This window comes from Notamacropus eugenii, chromosome 4 (assembly GCF_028372415.1).
Source record: "Notamacropus eugenii isolate mMacEug1 chromosome 4, mMacEug1.pri_v2, whole genome shotgun sequence".
Taxonomy (NCBI): domain Eukaryota; kingdom Metazoa; phylum Chordata; class Mammalia; order Diprotodontia; family Macropodidae; genus Notamacropus; species Notamacropus eugenii.
This window is the reverse complement of record NC_092875.1, coordinates 33,293,883-33,310,775: the sequence shown is the minus strand read 5'-3', so window position 1 is coordinate 33,310,775 and position 16,893 is coordinate 33,293,883. Positions and strand designations below refer to the sequence as shown.

Here is a 16,893-nt window from a genome sequence, read left to right as displayed (position 1 = left end):
TATATTTTGTATCCATTTCAATATATTGTTTCCTCTGATAGAAGGTGAGCTCACGGAATCATGGAATCAGCTGAGGAGAGCTAGAAGGGAGCTCAGCAGTCATTTGATCTAATCTGACCTATACTCAAAAGGAATACCTGGAGGGCAGGAACTGTTTAGTTTTAGTTTAGTTTAGCCTTAGCACTAAGCACAGTGCCGGGTACAGCACTGGTGCTGAATCTATGTTTGTGAATCAGTTAGTTGATCAGTTTCTATATTTGAATGGATCTATGACTTCACCCAGTTGGATATTCTCCGCTAGGAGACAGATTGCTATCTATAGATCCATATGTAAAGCACTTTGCAAATCTCAAAGTGCTACATAAATGCTAGTTCTTCTTCTGTCTTCTTCCTCTTTTTCTCCCTCTCTTTCTTCCTCTTGTGATCATTTTTATCCTTATCACCACCACCACCGCCACCATCATCATATCATCATCATCACCATCATCATCATCGTCAGTCCATGCCTTCCCATCTTGTGATTCTTGGACATATGCTTATGTTGATTCTTCATAATGGAATCTATTCAGGATGATGGAATGCTCAGTTTCCTAAGAATTAAAACATCAGGCCAGCCAGAGGACAATGGAGAAACACATGGACATGACTAAACTACAATATATTTTTTGTTCTTTAGTCATTTTTTTTTCAGTTGTGTCCAACTCTCCGTGACCCCATTTAGCGTTTTCTTGGCAAAGGTACTGGAGTGGTTTGCCAATTCCTGCTCCAGCTTATTTTACAGTTGAAGGAACTGAGGCAAACAAGGTTAAGTGAGTTGCTCAGGGTTATACAGCTAGTAAGTATCTGAGGCTACATTTGCACTCCATCTGCTGCTACCCTTATAAAAGGTATTATTGAATAAGTGTATAACTAGAAAGGGAGGTGGGTTAGTCAAATAGCAAAAGTTAAAAATGATCAATGGGCATTGCATGTGCCACATTGACACCCACATGATGTCAGAGGATGAAAAGGAAGATCCCCAGCATATTAGATGGGCCCTCAGTGGAAGGCAGGACATGGGAAGACACTAACTAGAGGTACACAGGATGAGAAGGTGTGGATGGGATGCAACCTGCACTGTATCATCATACCAGTCTTACCATATACCTACTGCATGGTAAAATAGACCATGAATTTAGAAGGTATCCAGACTCAAACCCTTAAAATGTTAGTGGAAAAAAATCCCAAGGCAGCTACAGAAAGATGAACACTTGCTGGTCAAAAGGAAGGAAGAGCATTGATACATGAGCTTGGAGTATACAATATGCAATGTAAAAATTTGCAGAAATATTTATGCAGCAACAGACGTCACTTCACAAAGTGGCAGGTATATGCTACTGGGTTTGTCAAATGTCAATCAGTCAACAAATATTTATTAAGCACCTACTGTGTACCAGGCTGTACTGTGTTATACACTGGGGATGCAAAGAAAGGTAGTAGTCAATTCCTTCCCTCGAGTGGAATCAAAAGGGCCTCCAGGGGGCAACATCCTCGTGAACTCAGCCAACTAACTCCATCATGTTATACTAATGAGCTGTATTGACAGCAAAGCATCAAATGGTAGATTTATTTACAGAAATAGAAAGGTTTATCAGAGTGAATCAGGATCAGATCATTGCTGCCAGAAATTACAAAAAGGTTTTCTTTTAAAAGCCTGAATTTATTGAACTATGATGATCATTCAATGAAATGGTTGTAAGTGTGCCTGTATCCCAGCAGACTAAAAAAAATAAGCATGAAAAGGTCATGTAGAAAGACATGATCAGGTGGCTAGAATTCTATACCAGAAAAGCACAAAAGTAAGAGATGATAGATATACAACAAAGACAAATACTCAAATATCCTTAATAATTCAACACTTAAATTATACAGGGACTGGAAGAGCTTTACAAATAGAAATGTTGCTCACAACTACCTGGACATAACATTGAGCCATGAACTTTTTTTTCCCCTAAAATATTTATTTATTTTTTTTGTTTTTGTATAGCCAAATTCTCCTCATGTTCTGTCTTCCAGAGAACTATTCCACATAGCCATGAACTTTTAGGAACACTTTTTAAAAATAGGGACAGCTAAATGATAACAGTGGTTACAGCACCGGGCCTGGAGTCAGGAAGATGCAAATACTCAGACACTTAGTAGATGTTAGACCCTGGGCAAGTCACTTAACCCTATTTGCCTTAGTTTCCTCATATGTATAATGAGCTGGAGAAGGAAATAACAAATCACTTCAGTGTCCTTTGCAAAGAAAACCCAAAATGGGATCACAAAGAATCAGACACGATTCAGTGAAAACAACAACAGTTTAAATAAATATCACCATGCTCATAGTCACCAGACTATATGGAATGGAAAGTTTCTAGGTAGTACAGTGGATAGAACAGTGGAGCTGGAGTCAAGAAGACCTGAATTCAAATCCTGCCTCAGACACTTACTAGCTGTGTGACCTACTTTGAAGTTTAATCTGCATTATTAAATTTTCTCCATGACTTTCTTATATTTAGACAATCAAAACCACAATAAATCAAGCCCTGATCTGAAGTGTTTTCTGAGATATAAGGGCTCACACTAAAAATTTAACCATCTGCTCTCATAGACCAGCAGGAGCTGACTCCCACTGCTTGTAATTGTAAGGAAGTTGTTCCTGAAATCAATTCTAAATTGGTGTCTTGGCAATTTCCACATCCTGTTTCTAGTTCTGCCCTCTGGAACCAAACTGAACAAATGGAATCCTTCTTCCCCCTGACAGTCCTTCAATTACTTGAAGACAGCTAGTATGTCTCCTGAGACTTCTTTCTCTAGGTTAAACATCCATCTTCCTTATATCAGCCCCATATGCCATGCACTGGAGACCCTTTGCCATCCTGGCTACTCTCCTCTGGTTGCCAAACACTTTTTAAAAACCAATAAATGATCAATAGAGCAGGAGCTTGCCTGGAGGCAACTTAGTGATATACTAATTAGATCACTGAACTTGGACTCAGGAAGATCCGAATTCAAATCCTGACTCAGACATTCCCTAACTGTGTGACCCTGAGCAAGTCATTTCAATGTGATCTGACTCAGTTTCCTCATCTGTAAAATAAGGATAACAATAGCACCTCCCTACCAGGGTTGTTTTGAGAATCAAATGAGACATAGTATGTAAAGCTTTGCAAACCTTAAGGTGATATATAAGTGCTAACTCTCATAATTGTTAGCAGTGTTTGTAACTTACATAAGAGGATGCTGGTTGGTTTCTAAAGGACTTTCTTCACAACACAGTGAGGTAGACAGGGCAGGTGATATTGGCATTTTACAGCTAAGGAAACTGAAGCTTGGAGAGAAGTCTTTTGGTTTGCCTCTTTTCACATGATTAGGTAACTGCAAACAGTAGCTAGAAGTAATTTTTTTTTCTAATATTTATTTATTTATTTTTAGTTTTCAATATTCATTTCCACAAAATTTTGAGTTCCAAATTTTCTCCTCATCTCTCCCCTCCCCCCACCCCACAATGCCTTGCATTCTGATGACCCCTTCCCTCAATATGCCCTCCCTTCTATCACACCCCTCCCTTCCCTTATCCCCATCTTCTCTCTTTTCTTGTAGGGCAAGATAGATTTCTATACCTCATTACTGTATTTCTTATTTCCCAGTTGTATACAAAAACAATTCTCAACATTCGTTCCTAATACTTTGAATTCCAACTTCTCTTCCTTCCTCCCTCCCCACCCATACAAGCCAATTCTTTTGCCCCTCATCTAGCTCGTGGCTCTTTCCCTTATGCCACACCGCCTCCCTCATTAAGTTTCTCTGGAGGAAGTGATGGGTCTGTAGCTTATAGACGGGGTTAATAAGTAGCTGGTCCTGTTATCTCTCCTCTCATTTCCCACCTGAAGGCAGCTTGGTGACATGATGGGAATTTGACGGCCCTGGCAGCGAATGACCAAATTGAATTACTTTGTGGGAGTATTTCTCCAGGGGATATGTTGGGAGAAAGAGATGCTGGGCTGCTCAGTGTCAGAGCAGGAAGGCTTAACTTAGCCTGGGCGCCCCTGGCATGAGCCTGGGAGAACCTGAAGCAAGTGATATCCAGCTCAGCTAACTCAGCTCTGTTAAGACCGTTGGAAAAGAGTTTAGCAGAGACTGTAATTAGCCTCCCTACTTCTGAATGACGGATTTGCTACAATTATTTCTCCATGGTGTCAGCCTGGGAGCTGGATCTGCTGATTGAACCTGCCAACCTCTGAGCTGGTTGTATCTCCCTGGGCACAATAACAGTCCGGTTAATTAACTTGGACTCCTGAGGGGTCAGGAAGGTCAAGAAGCATGGGAGTGGGGGGCTCTGCCCTCCACATTGGCCCCAAGAGACTCAAGGCTCAAACCTGTGTCCTGATCACATCCAGACAGCTCTCAGTTTTCATCAGAGAATGATGTTAACTAAGACTTGGCGGGCTTTCTTTTCTAGTCTGCACCAGCTGCTTTTCTGTTCTTGACTTTGAGATACCTTTGGGTTGTTGGTAGCTTTCTAGTGTGGGTAAGATGAACATCTGGTTTTCACATCTCTGTGTATGACATCTGGCTGCAGCTGGGGTTTAATATAATTCAATAAACATTTATTAAGCACCGACTATATGCCAGGCTCCTTGCTAAGTTCTGGGAAAACAAAAAGATGCAAAAGACAATCCTGTTCTCAAGGAGTTTAGTCTAGTGGGGGAGATAACATGCAAACAAATATATAGGAAGCAAGCTATATACAGGATAAATGGGAAATAATTGAGAGAGAAGGCACTTGAATGAAGAGGAGTCCGCACTTAAATGCTTGTTCATTGGTTGACTGAACCTCTTTGTGACTCAGTTTCTTCATCTGTAAAATGAGAGAGGTAGACTAGATGATGGTTTCTGGAGTTTCTTCAGGTTCTAGATTGATGAGTTGTAAGTTTCTCATAGTAACATGATAAGGTTCTTTCAAGCTCTAGATTGATGAGGCTATTATCCCAGAAGCCTCTCGCAGTAGCAGAATGTTTTTAATCCTGTGAAATGATATGAAGTTTCCTCCTTCCCCTACCTCTTTTTGGTTTGATTCAGTAATTCAACATTAGTTAAGCTGTGTGCTGTGTGCTGAGTCCTGTGAGCTAATCTCTGGGCACACAAATTTAAAAAGTGAATCCTTCCTTACCCTCAAGAGCTTGTTTTCTACTGGGGAGGCATAGTGTAAATACAGATGAGTATAATCTGGCAGGAGGACGAATGCATCTGGTAGTATGGGGGGAAGAAGGTAAAAGCAGGTGAGCAGGAGAACTGGTAGTGATGATGTTCCCAGCTCCTCCCTAGTGGAATGGCTTTCTCTATAGTTAACATCTCTCCACCAGGACCTGTAGGGTTTGAATTTCTCATTGAAACATGCCTCTTGATGAAACCAAGGGACAGGTGGGGAGGGAGGGGAAAATGGACAGTCTTTAGCTTGCTGCTTGGCTTGGGCTCTTTTGCCTAAAAGGATCCAGGTTTGTGTGTTTTCTGCTTTGGGAGGTTATATAAGTATAAATCAGTGAAATCTCTTTTGTTCATCTTGAGCCCTCAGTTGGTGCCCTCAGCAATTATGAGGGCCTCTCTCTGTTTTTTCTGTCAAAAATATTTCAGCATAAAATCTTTGATACACATCACTATTCATCCTCCTCCCTCTTGGCTTTATTTAACCCCCAAAGGGACACACACACACACACACACACACACACACACACAAAATCAATATCATTAAAATGAGTGACCATGACATGATAGATAGATAGATAGATAGATAGATAGATAGATAGATAGATAGATAGAAACTTTATTAAGCACATACTATGTATGTGCTGGGAGTACAAATATAGGCAAGTAAGATATTTCCTCCCTCCAGGAGTTTCCATTCTAATGGAAGGGAAGGGAAGGGAAGGGAATTCATGAAGAAGAACTGAAGGTGGGGTGGTATACATTATGTTGTGAGACTCCTGGAGTGGTATGGAGGCCTGGTTGTAGGTTCTAAGTAAGATAAGACTAAAGCTTCCCTATCAGAGCCTGGCATCACAAGTCCAAGGTTCCAGTTGGGGGGGGAGGGAGATAAGAATGATGGACCAATTGCAAGCAGTGTGGTGTGGAGGTGGCTGGGAAGCCAATTTAGAGAAGCCAGTTTCTTTAAGTTAAAAAACAAATGGGAAAACAGAAAGCAAAACAAACAAGGATCGGGGGTGCAGTCTGTGCTCTCTTAGAAAAGCTTTAGTCAACATGCAGCAAAGTACAGATTGCTACCAGTTTGTTTCTTAACCACATGGGGTGGCCATTTGGCATCTGTTTCAGAGTTCAGTTTGCCGTCTCTTTCCTTTAGTCTCTTCATTCTCTCTCCTGTCAGTTTGCTTATTGGTCACCAGCAGTGGCAGCAGCGTATGGGGCAATGTCTCCTTTTCACATCTGTCATTCTTCATTTTATGAAGTCATTCATCTTCTCTTCTTTTGCCTCCTTTGAAAATTGGGGAGGGGCCAAGTCCTACTGGAGCTCAGAAGATGAACACTGGACACTGGTCTCTAATATCCCACTGCAGTAACATAGAGTGGGAAGTTCAAGGAGCAAAGGAGAGACCCAGGCATGGTTCTCTTAGAGCATTTAAGGAGGGAAAGAGTGAGGATAGCTAAGGAGTGGGGTGGTGGGGTGGGGAGGCTTTCTGGGGGAAGTAAAACCTGAGCAGAGCCTTGAAGGAAGAAAAGAATTCTAAAAGGCAGAGATAAGGAAGGAAGAAATTTCAGGGTGGTGGTGGGAACAGCCTTGAGAATGCGTGGGGGTGGAAGATAACAGGTACAATTCCAAGAAGAGTTGACAATCTAATTCAGTTGGAATTTTGAGGGCATGAAGAGGATTAATGTGAAATAAGGTTGCAGAGGTAGGTTAGAGCCAGACTACAGAGACGCTCAAATGCCAAGCTTACAAGTTTTTATTTTACCCTTGGGGCAAGTGGGAGCAACTGAAAGTCTGTGAGCAGAATGGTGATTTGGTCAGACCTAGGACTTTGGAAGATAATTTTGATGCTTCTGATGTGGAGGACAGAGGGGAGAAGCCAAGACAAAGGCTCTCCTATCAGAAAGTGGTACTTGAGTTGAGTTCTGAAAGAAGATAGGACAGAGGTATGGAGGGAACACTTTCCAGGTGCGGGGGACCAAGTGTGGAAGCAGGAGATTTCATGTCTCCTGGGAGATACAGCAGGAAGGCCATAGACTGAAGGGTAGTAAGGCTAGTAAGCCCTCCTTGGAGTCTGTTATAATATGGCAAATGACATAATATGAGGTGATGGGGCCTTGATGCCAGTGGTGGTTGTGGGAGTGGGGAGAAAGGAGACGTAGGAGAAATATTGTGGATATCTATGGGTAAGGGGGCCTCATCTTCCTGGATTCTGTTACTGACATTACCGAACAGAGCTCTATCCCTCCATCACCCTCTGCCCCTCAGAGCGAAAGGCTTCCTTAAAAGACGTTACAGCTTTGATGTTTCTGTCTTCCATCACAGACTACTGACAGCTAATCTACATGAAGGAAAGGAAAAGAGGGAGCTAACCTCACCTCACCTCACCATTCTGCTCCCTCTTTCCTCCCTTTCAATTTCCCCTTTCAACTGGACTGGGAATAAGCAGACCTGGGCTCCTATTCTGGTCACTGTGGCAAATCTTTTCTCCTCTATTGGCCCCAGTTTCATCATCTGCCTGTTGGGGATAATAACAGCTCGCCTGCTTACTGCATGGGCACAATTTATAGACAAATAAGTAGGTGCAAATATGTTTTCAGAAATTACATGTCAGGAGGTACTAATAATTAAATGTGAGGGCCTGGAATGTTCCTATCTCACACTGAAGGTCCTAACCCTTTGGGGTCTGTTCTGCCTTATTCCCTTCATTTTATAGCCTTTGATCCGTTTCTAACATGAGACACCCCATTTCTTTCCCTGTGCTTTTGTACAGTTGATTCCCTCCTACCTGGAAAACAATTCTTCCTCTGACCTTCAAAATAAGTCTGTTTTCTTCAAAGTTCAGTACAGACACCACCTTCTACCTGAGACCTTTTCTGATCATTCCCAGCTACTAGTGACTTCCTCCTCCTCCTCCTCATCATCACTCATGAGTTAACGTTTGTATAACACTTATGATGTGCAGGTCACCATGTTAAACACTTTATAATTGTCACCTCATTTGATCCTCACAATAATCCTGGTAGGGAGGTGCTATTGTGATTCCCATTTTACAGATGAGGAAACTGAGGCAAACAAAGGTTCAGTCTCTTGCCTGAGGTCATACACTTAGTAAGTGCCTGAGGCAGAATTTGAACTCAGATCTTCCTGACTCTAGACCCAGTGCTCTATCCATTGCACCTAACTGCCTGAAAAAAATTAACTGACATTTATTTTGTATGTACTTATCTGTGTACATGTGGCATATGTTGTTTTCCCCAACAGAATGCTCCTTGAGGACAGCGACTATTCTCTTTTTTTAAATCTTTGTATCCCCATCTCCCTGAGGCAGCCAGATGGTGCAGTGGATAGAACACTGTGCTTGGAATCAGGAAAACTCATCTTCTTGAGTTCAAATCCAGCCTCAAACACTTATGAGGTGGATCCTGGACAAGTTACTTAACTTGATTTGCCTCAGTTTCCTTATCTGTCAAATGAGCTGGAAAAGGAAATAGCAAACCACTCCAGCTTCTTTGCCAGGAAAACTCCAAATGGGGTCATGAAGACAGGGATAGAACTGTAAAATTGCTGAACAACAACGAAAATCTCCATCTCTGAGGACAGAGTCTGGCACGTCCTAGGCACATAATAGATGTATGATCATTGGATGATTAACTTATCCTAGGATCCTAACACTAGAACTGAAAGGGATCTTAACGGCCAACTAGTCCAACCTACTCACTTTACAAATGAGGAAACTGAGGCCAGAAAGTGAAATGATTTGGCCAAGTGTCACAAGTAGCCAACAGCAGAGCCTGGAATCATAAGCTGACCTTCCTATTCCAACTGCAGCACTCACACTGGCTTGTTTCTTTTTCAGGGATTAAAACCGATGGACTCCAATGGCCTGGCTGATCCCTATGTTAAGCTGCACCTTCTGCCTGGCGCCAGCAAGGTAACATATTGCTGGGGGGCCATTTTACTTCTCCCCAGCAGATGGACCCTGGAAGCAGCCCAAGGCTATGCTACTAGAGAATCTGAAAATAGCTCCCTTGTTCACAGAAATAATGCCATAGGGCAAGGTGGTGAAGCCACCTTGGGTGAGAGAGAGTGAACCAAGCTTCACCCTTTCCAAAAAAGAGAGGCTGGGCCACCTGGCCTACCTCTCTGTCCAGAAACATGAGCCTATTGGGGAAATTGGGAGAAATGGGGAAGAAGGGAGGAAGGTTGAGTCGAAGGTAGCTCCCTGTTTCCTATACGTAGGGTTTGACTGGGACAATTGAACTATATTAACCTAGCTGTCACTCTGGCCAACACGGACCTAACAACTTTGCAAAGAGTCTTCTAAACCTGCTTGCTGCCTATGGTGCCCTTAGCGAGACAGCCCTCACATTGCGACTAGGAGACTTAGGTTTGAATCCCACCTTTGACTTTTCACAGAATCATAGAAACACAAAACCTCAGAGTCAGGAGGGACCTCAGCAGCCATCTAATCCCCAAGTCAGAGAAATGCAATGAAAAAAAAACCAAAACAAAGCGGTGGTTCTGGAGCCCAAGGATTTAGATTTGAATCTCTCCCCTGTGTGGCCACATATGAGTTTCTGCATTTCCCTGGGCCTCGGTTTCCTCATTTGTAAAATGAAGGAGTTGACTAGATGGCCTCTCAGGCCCCTTCCAGTCCTAGATCTAAGCTCCTATAAGCATCTTTGTTGAACGTCTCCATTGAGGAGGAACCCATTCCTGCCATGGCGCCTATGGCTAAGAAGTGACTCTGCATTCCACCCACTGTTCCTAGCACTAGGTCCAGTAGGAACTAGGCTGAGAGCTCTCACGTGGGACAACCCTTTAAATATTTGAAGATAATTATAATGTAGGAAAGACAGCATGATACAATGGGAACAGAGCTGGCTCTGGATGCATAGGGCCTGGGTTCAAATCCCACCTCTGTGATACCTATGGGTGACCTTGGGTGAGTCATTTCATTTTTATCAGTCTCAGTTTTTTCATCTGAAAAGTGATGAGGTTGGACTAGATGACCAGGTGCCTTTCAGCTCTAGTTCTATGACCTCTTCTAAATCCTCCCTTCCTACAGATTAAACATCGCTAGGTCTTTCAATCCTCTTCACATAATTTACTTCACTATCTCCTCTGGATGCCCTCCAGAATGTCAGTGTCCTCCCAAATGAATGATGCATCAAAGTGAACTCTCTGAATGACTATCATCAAATTGTTTCACTTCCCTGAGTCTCAGTTTCCTCATTTTTAAAATAGGAGTGTCAACCCTTACACTATCTACCTCCTTAGAGATATGTAAATTTTGAGTTATCTCCACTCCAAATGTTCATGTGGACTATTTGTGCCTGACCTGTGGTAAAGCCTTCTAAGCTCACACTGGTCTGACCAACCACAGTCTGGCACATTGTACTTTGACCCCAACATAGTGATATCATTTTGGTCCTATTCAAGAAAAAAGGACAACAACTAACCAACCAACCAACCAATCTCCTTCCCAGGGCTCTTGAAGTGAAATTACTTCTATACCGTAAAGTGCTCTTTAAAAAGTGAGTTTTTATTGTTGGAAGATCTTAGGTTAGTTTCTTAAGGTCCCCTTGAATTCTAACCCCCCTTTTTCAGAGGAGGAAACTGAGGCTTATGGTTGTAAAATAATTTTCCTGTGAGCACAGGAAAAGGTATAGACAAAATTAGTGCCAGAACCCCACTTTGCAGACATCCCATCCAGGGTTCTATCCTTGGGAGGATGGGGTGGGTGAGTGGGGAAGAGAATCCATTTAAGAAGATATTGGAAGCATACTAGAACCTTGTTCAGAGAACTCCCAGAGGAGGTAGGTTCCATAATCTGACTCCACACCAAGTTGAATGTCCATGTTTTCCTCTTTGATCATAGTCCAACAAGTTACGGACAAAAACTCTGAGGAATACACGAAATCCCATCTGGAATGAAACCCTGGTCTATCATGGCATCACTGATGAGGACATGCAAAGGAAGACCCTAAGGTAGGTGGGGAAAGAAGAGGAGGAGGAGAAGACGAGTTGAATTGGAATCATTGGGGATCAGGGTCGGGGTTTTTCTGAGGTCTCCTTGGGTCAGATAGAGCCAGTCTCCCAAGTTGGAAATGTGAGTGGCATCCCAGATTTTTCCCTTTCCTTCACTTCCCATATCCAATCAGTTGCCAAGCGCCCACCACATCTCTTGCATCTTTTCCCCTCCCCCTCCTCCCCATAACTACCATCTGGTTCAGACCCACATCACTTCTTATCTGGACTTTTACAATAACCTCCTAATTGGTCTCCTTGCTTCCCTCCTCCTCCTCTAGTCCATCTCCCACACAATCTCCCAAAATCATCTTCCTAATGCAAATGTCTCTCTCCTGCTCAAGACTCTTCTGTGGCTCCCTATTCTCCCTGAATAACATACAGTCTGGCATTGGAAGCCTTCCAACATCAGAATCAAGTCCATATTCCTAAGTTTATTTCATACTCCTCTTTATGCATTATGCAGAGTAGATAGGGAGCTAGTCTCTGGGTCAAGAAGACCTGGATTCAGGTCTGACACATACTCTGTTGTGACTCTTGTAACATATAAAAAAGTTTGAGACATGATTTCTGTCTAATTAATCATTCTATTAATCATGGTTAGCAAATAATAAAAGGATGGTTATTTGACCATCTCTCATAAACCAAAGACAAAATATAACAGGCTTCTCGATGCTTATATACCCTTGGAAGAATGGGTGTTTCTGACAGGCAACAATCAACTCTAATTAGTTAACATTTAATAAGACAATGAATATTATAATGAGAGATGGACTTATCCTAATAAGGGGCTGGAGGAAGTGACTCTGATCACTCAGTCTTAGACAGAGAGACTCATCTCTGCCCAAACTACCCCTTCTAGGGCAGTCTAGACAAAAGGGGGAATCCATTTCAGATCTGTCTGAATAAAACACAATGGGCCAGAATTCACCTGGACCAAAATCTCTTTGCTTTTTGAGCAGATCTCTATTTTCCCAGTTGGGATTTCATCTCATTATTAGCCCCATGCTTCAGAAGTTGACTGAATAACCTACAGGGGCTGATTTCTTAATGAGGAAATAGAAAGGAAACAAACCTTAGTCCTAATTCAACAATTGGTTATTAATATAAGAGAGAAATAATCATTTCTTTCACTCTGGACAAATCACTTAATCTCTTGGTGCCTCTAGCCACTCTTTAAGTTGTGGTATAGTTGGTGATCTGCATAGGTAGATGGAGTTTCCTCACTGGGAGTTCTCTATCCTAATGAAGTCATGGGTCCGATTTCCTATACCCTCTCCCCTCTAAAACAAACAAAAAAAATGACAAATATTCTACATTCTAAAAAGACTGGTCTACTAAAGGGACTTTCCTGGTGTCTCTAGTTCTTAGCAATCTCCTCAAATCATCTCCTATTCACTTCTCTGTATAAATACTCTATTCCTTTAGTAGAATGTAAGCTTGTTGAGAGGAGTTACTTTTTGCCTTTCTCTCCCTAATGCTTAGCACAGTACCTGCCATATAGTAAGCTCTTACTATATTTTTTTCTGGAGGCCATTGGGGTTAAATGACTTGCCCAGAGTCACACAGCTAGTAAGTGTCGGAGTCTGGAAATGAGGGCTCCTGACTCCAGGGCCAGTGCTCTATCTACTATGCCATCTCGATGCCCCTTAATACATTTTGAAAAAATTGAATTGTTGAGCTGAGCATGGTAGCACATGCCTACTCTCCCTGTTACTGGGCAGGATGAGGCTGGTGGTTCACTTGAGCTCAGGAGTTCTGAGCTGCAGTGAGGTTATGGCCAGTCAGATGTTCTCATTCAGTCTAGCACCAATATGGCAAGTCTTCCAGAGCAGGGGACCACAAGGTTACCTAAGGAGGAGCATACCAGTCTAACTCAGAAAAAGAGCAGATCAAAGTTTGTGTACCTATCACCAGGGAGGATGATCCCATGAGTGACTGCTGCCCTTCCAGCCTGGGCAGAAAATAGAGACCCAGCCTAAACTTTTACAAAATTAACTATTAATTAAATTGAATGATTGACTAGTTCACAGTCACACAAGGAATGATTAACCAGTTTAGTTTTTTAACTATCCTTTATTGTCTCTGTCCAGTCTAGCCAGTGTTAAGGGAAATGGAGAGTGTTGTAGGAAGTGTGATGGATTTGGAATGAGAAGATTTGGGTTCGGATCTTGGCACTGCTACCTGCTACTGATAGAATTTGAAGCAAGTCCCTTCAATTCTCCAAGTCTCAGTTTTCTCCTCTACCAAGTGAAAGGAGTTGGACTAGTTCAGTGATGTTAACCCCAAATAAAAACAGGGACCGTTAAACTCTTCATAAGGTTCTCTGCCAGAGACATGTAGACTCAGAAAACCACATATTAACATTATCTATGTTCTATTACATTGTATATATTTGGGGGTTTTTATTTGTTTTGGTATTACTGCTTATTTTTATTTTAGTTTTATTCATTTGTTAGTTTTATTTTGTTGTTTTATTTATCCATTTATCTGTTTACATTTGAATCTGGTTCTGTTACATTTGGGCCCGCTTCCTCTTTGACACCTTTGGCCAAGATGCCTTTAACAACCTCTTCCAACTCTAAGTCTATAACCTCATGACCTTTTTCTACCTATCAAGGCATTGATCATCAGCCTTGAAGCCAGGAAGAACTGCGTTCAAATTCCATTTCTGACACAAACTCACAGTGTGGTCTGGGGCAAGTCACTTGATCACTTAATGCTCCAGGCAACTTCAGGCACAGAAGGTCCAATCTGTATTTATAGAGAGAGTTTTCTCACAAGAGTTCTCTGTAATAATGAAATCAAGAATTTAGTCCCTATTCCTATCCTTATCTTTTTTTGCAACTGAATATCAAGTAGAATGGGGGAAAGAGTATAGACTGGGAACCCAGAGACCAGTCACTAGCTGTATGACTTGGAGCAAATCACTTCCCCTCTGTGGGTCTCAGTTTCCCCTATCTGTAAAACAAGGACAATAATACCTGTCCTTTCAAGGTGCTTGTGAGCATTAAATGTGCCACAGTTTCAAGTGCTTTGGGACGAGTAAATGTCAGTTGCTATTATTTACTAGATTTTCAGCACCTTGAAGCCAGTCATTGTCCCTTATTTCATGTTTCCTTCCTGAGCTCTCTGCCCAGAGCACTGAAGAGAGCATGCTTGATTAATTTTTGTCCAGTGCAATCTGTTATTTGAGCTCTATTGTTATCACCATTCACAATTGCTGTTATCTTTCTTATCTCAGGATTTCTGTCTGCGATGAAGACAAGTTTGGCCACAATGAGTTCATTGGGGAAACCAGATTCTCCCTGAAGAAACTGAAGCCTAATCAGAAGAAGAATTTCAACATCTGCCTGGAGCGGGTCATCCCTGTGAGCTAATTAATTAGTTCAGTTCAATTCACCGAACATTGATTACACACTTACTCTTTCTCTTCTACCTCCTACACTGTGCTGGGCCCTGGGGATAGAGTCAAAAAGGAAACAGACTCTGCTTTCAAGGAGCTGATATTCTATAAAAGGAAGCAATGTGTCTGCAGACAAGCAAAAGTGAAGTAATTTCAGGAAGTAGAGTACTAGTCATATGGAGGAGGAACTGAAACTGAGCCTTGAAGGGACCGAATGGTTCTGACAGGTGGAGGTGATGCATGCAAGCATGGGAAACAACCTGTGCAAAGGTGTGGAGGTGGGAGATGGAACACTATACACACATATACATGACATACATGTGTATGTATGTGCACGCACATATAGACATGCATATACACACCTGTATATATGTTATATGTACACAGGTACACATGTATGTGTGTGTTTATATAATATGTATGTGTGTAAAATAGCAGTTAAGCACTAGAAAGAAGGTGCAAAAGGTTTTGATTTGGGAGGGGAGGAGTGAGGGACATAGTCATCTGTCAAAGACAACTCCAGTAGCAGGCTTAAGGAATTGGGGTAATAACAATGGTAGCTAAGTAACCTAGAGGATAGAACATTGGACTTGAAGTCACAAGGACCTGAGTTCAAACCCTGCCTCGGACACTCTGGTTAAGTCACTCAACTTCAGCCTGCTTCAGTTTTCTCATCTGTAAAATGGGAATAATAATAGCACTGCCTTCCCAGAGTTGTTGTGAGGATTAAATGAGATAATATTTATAAAGCACTTTGTAAAATTTAAATTGTTATATAAATGATAGCTGTTATTTTTGTTGTCAATAATAATAACAGTAATTTTGGGCTAGACTTCTAATCTCATTGGGAAGTCACAGATGAGGAACACTCCCTTCCAACCCCCGCCAATGCAGGTAGACTCTTTCTCTGTAGTTTATAGTCTCAAGAATAGCCTAGAACTGAGCACTGAGAAACGAGCTGTCTACAATGTACCAGGCACTGGGCTGAGCATTTCAAAGGCACAAATGGAACAGCCCTGTCCTAGAGGAGATTACAGTCTATTTCATACTCCTTTATTTCAAGAGACCTTGACAACTTGTTGTGTTCGTCCTTCGTTGCCAAAGAAGACCATGCCATCAGAGAAGTGAAGACATGACTTGCACTTGACTTTGTTTTGAGTGAGGGAGGGCTGTGCAGGTGCCTTGACAACTTACCAAACACTTTGATGACCATGATCATTATATATGACACATTCAAGAAAAGCGTAGGTGACCACTGGTTGAAGCTATTGGTGATGGGAGTTTGGGTAAAGTAGAGATCGAGGTCCTTCCAACTCTGTGGGACATTGCATGATTCTACTACCAGTTACAGCCTAGGATTTATATGGCGCTTTAAGATTTACAAAGAGTTTGCCAATATTACTTCATTTGATCATCATAACAGACCTCAATATTGCTATTATTATCATCTCCATTTTATAGACGAGGATACTGGGGCTTCTCAGCTTAAATGTCTCGGCCAGGGTCACACACTAACAAGTGTTCAAGGTGGGATTCGAACTTAGGTCTTTTCAATTCCAAATCCAGTGGTTTATCTACCACCTAGATGCTTGGTTATGTTATGCTGTGACTTCAGCGGGTTCTCACAGTAGTCCTCAGGAGGTAGGCAAGATAAGGGATTATTTCCCCCATTTTACAGATTAAAAAAAAAACCTGAGGATTCAAATGATAAAAGGTCCTTTCTTAAGTGACAAGGCTAGCGAGAGGCAGAGGTGAGATTTGAACCCAGTTCTCTCTTGACTTGAGATGCTGCTTTCTTGAACCTAGGTCTTCTGATTCCAGTTGCAGAGTTCTCAACAGTGGACCACGGAGAATTTGATAGTAAAATGAGATAGACTATGCCAAGGGTCAAATGAGCAAATGAGGATCAGTAAAGCTCAGAAGTGGTCTGGAAAGATTTCATTCATTCATTCATTCATTCACTCAACAAGTGTTTATTAAATACTTTCAGAGCCCCTGCAATGTTCAAGGCTCTGCTTTAGGAGATACAAAGATATGTCAAATATGATCCCTTCCCTCAAGGTGCCTACAGACTCACAGGAGAGTTAGTCAGCCAACAAACATTTACTCAATACTTAATATGTGCAGAGAACTGTGCTCAAGGGTAGGGGAGATACAAAGCTTAACTGCGACACCATCTCTGGTATCTTACTGTTTAATAATTAATTATGTTATATATACCTTGGAA

At 41.9% G+C, this 16,893-nt stretch overlaps 1 protein-coding gene across 2 annotated transcripts in view; it reads left to right on the top strand.

Moving 5' to 3' along the window:
- The window catches only part of RPH3A (rabphilin 3A), a 171,173-nt gene that overhangs the window by 129,191 nt on the left and 25,089 nt on the right, over positions 1 to 16,893 (top strand). For both annotated transcript variants that reach the window (XM_072600400.1, XM_072600399.1), the window contains 3 exons: positions 9,087 to 9,161; positions 11,112 to 11,221; positions 14,505 to 14,631. In XM_072600400.1, the coding sequence (XP_072456501.1) occupies positions 9,087 to 9,161; positions 11,112 to 11,221; positions 14,505 to 14,631 (312 nt within the window). The remainder of the gene's footprint in view (positions 1 to 9,086; positions 9,162 to 11,111; positions 11,222 to 14,504; positions 14,632 to 16,893) is intronic.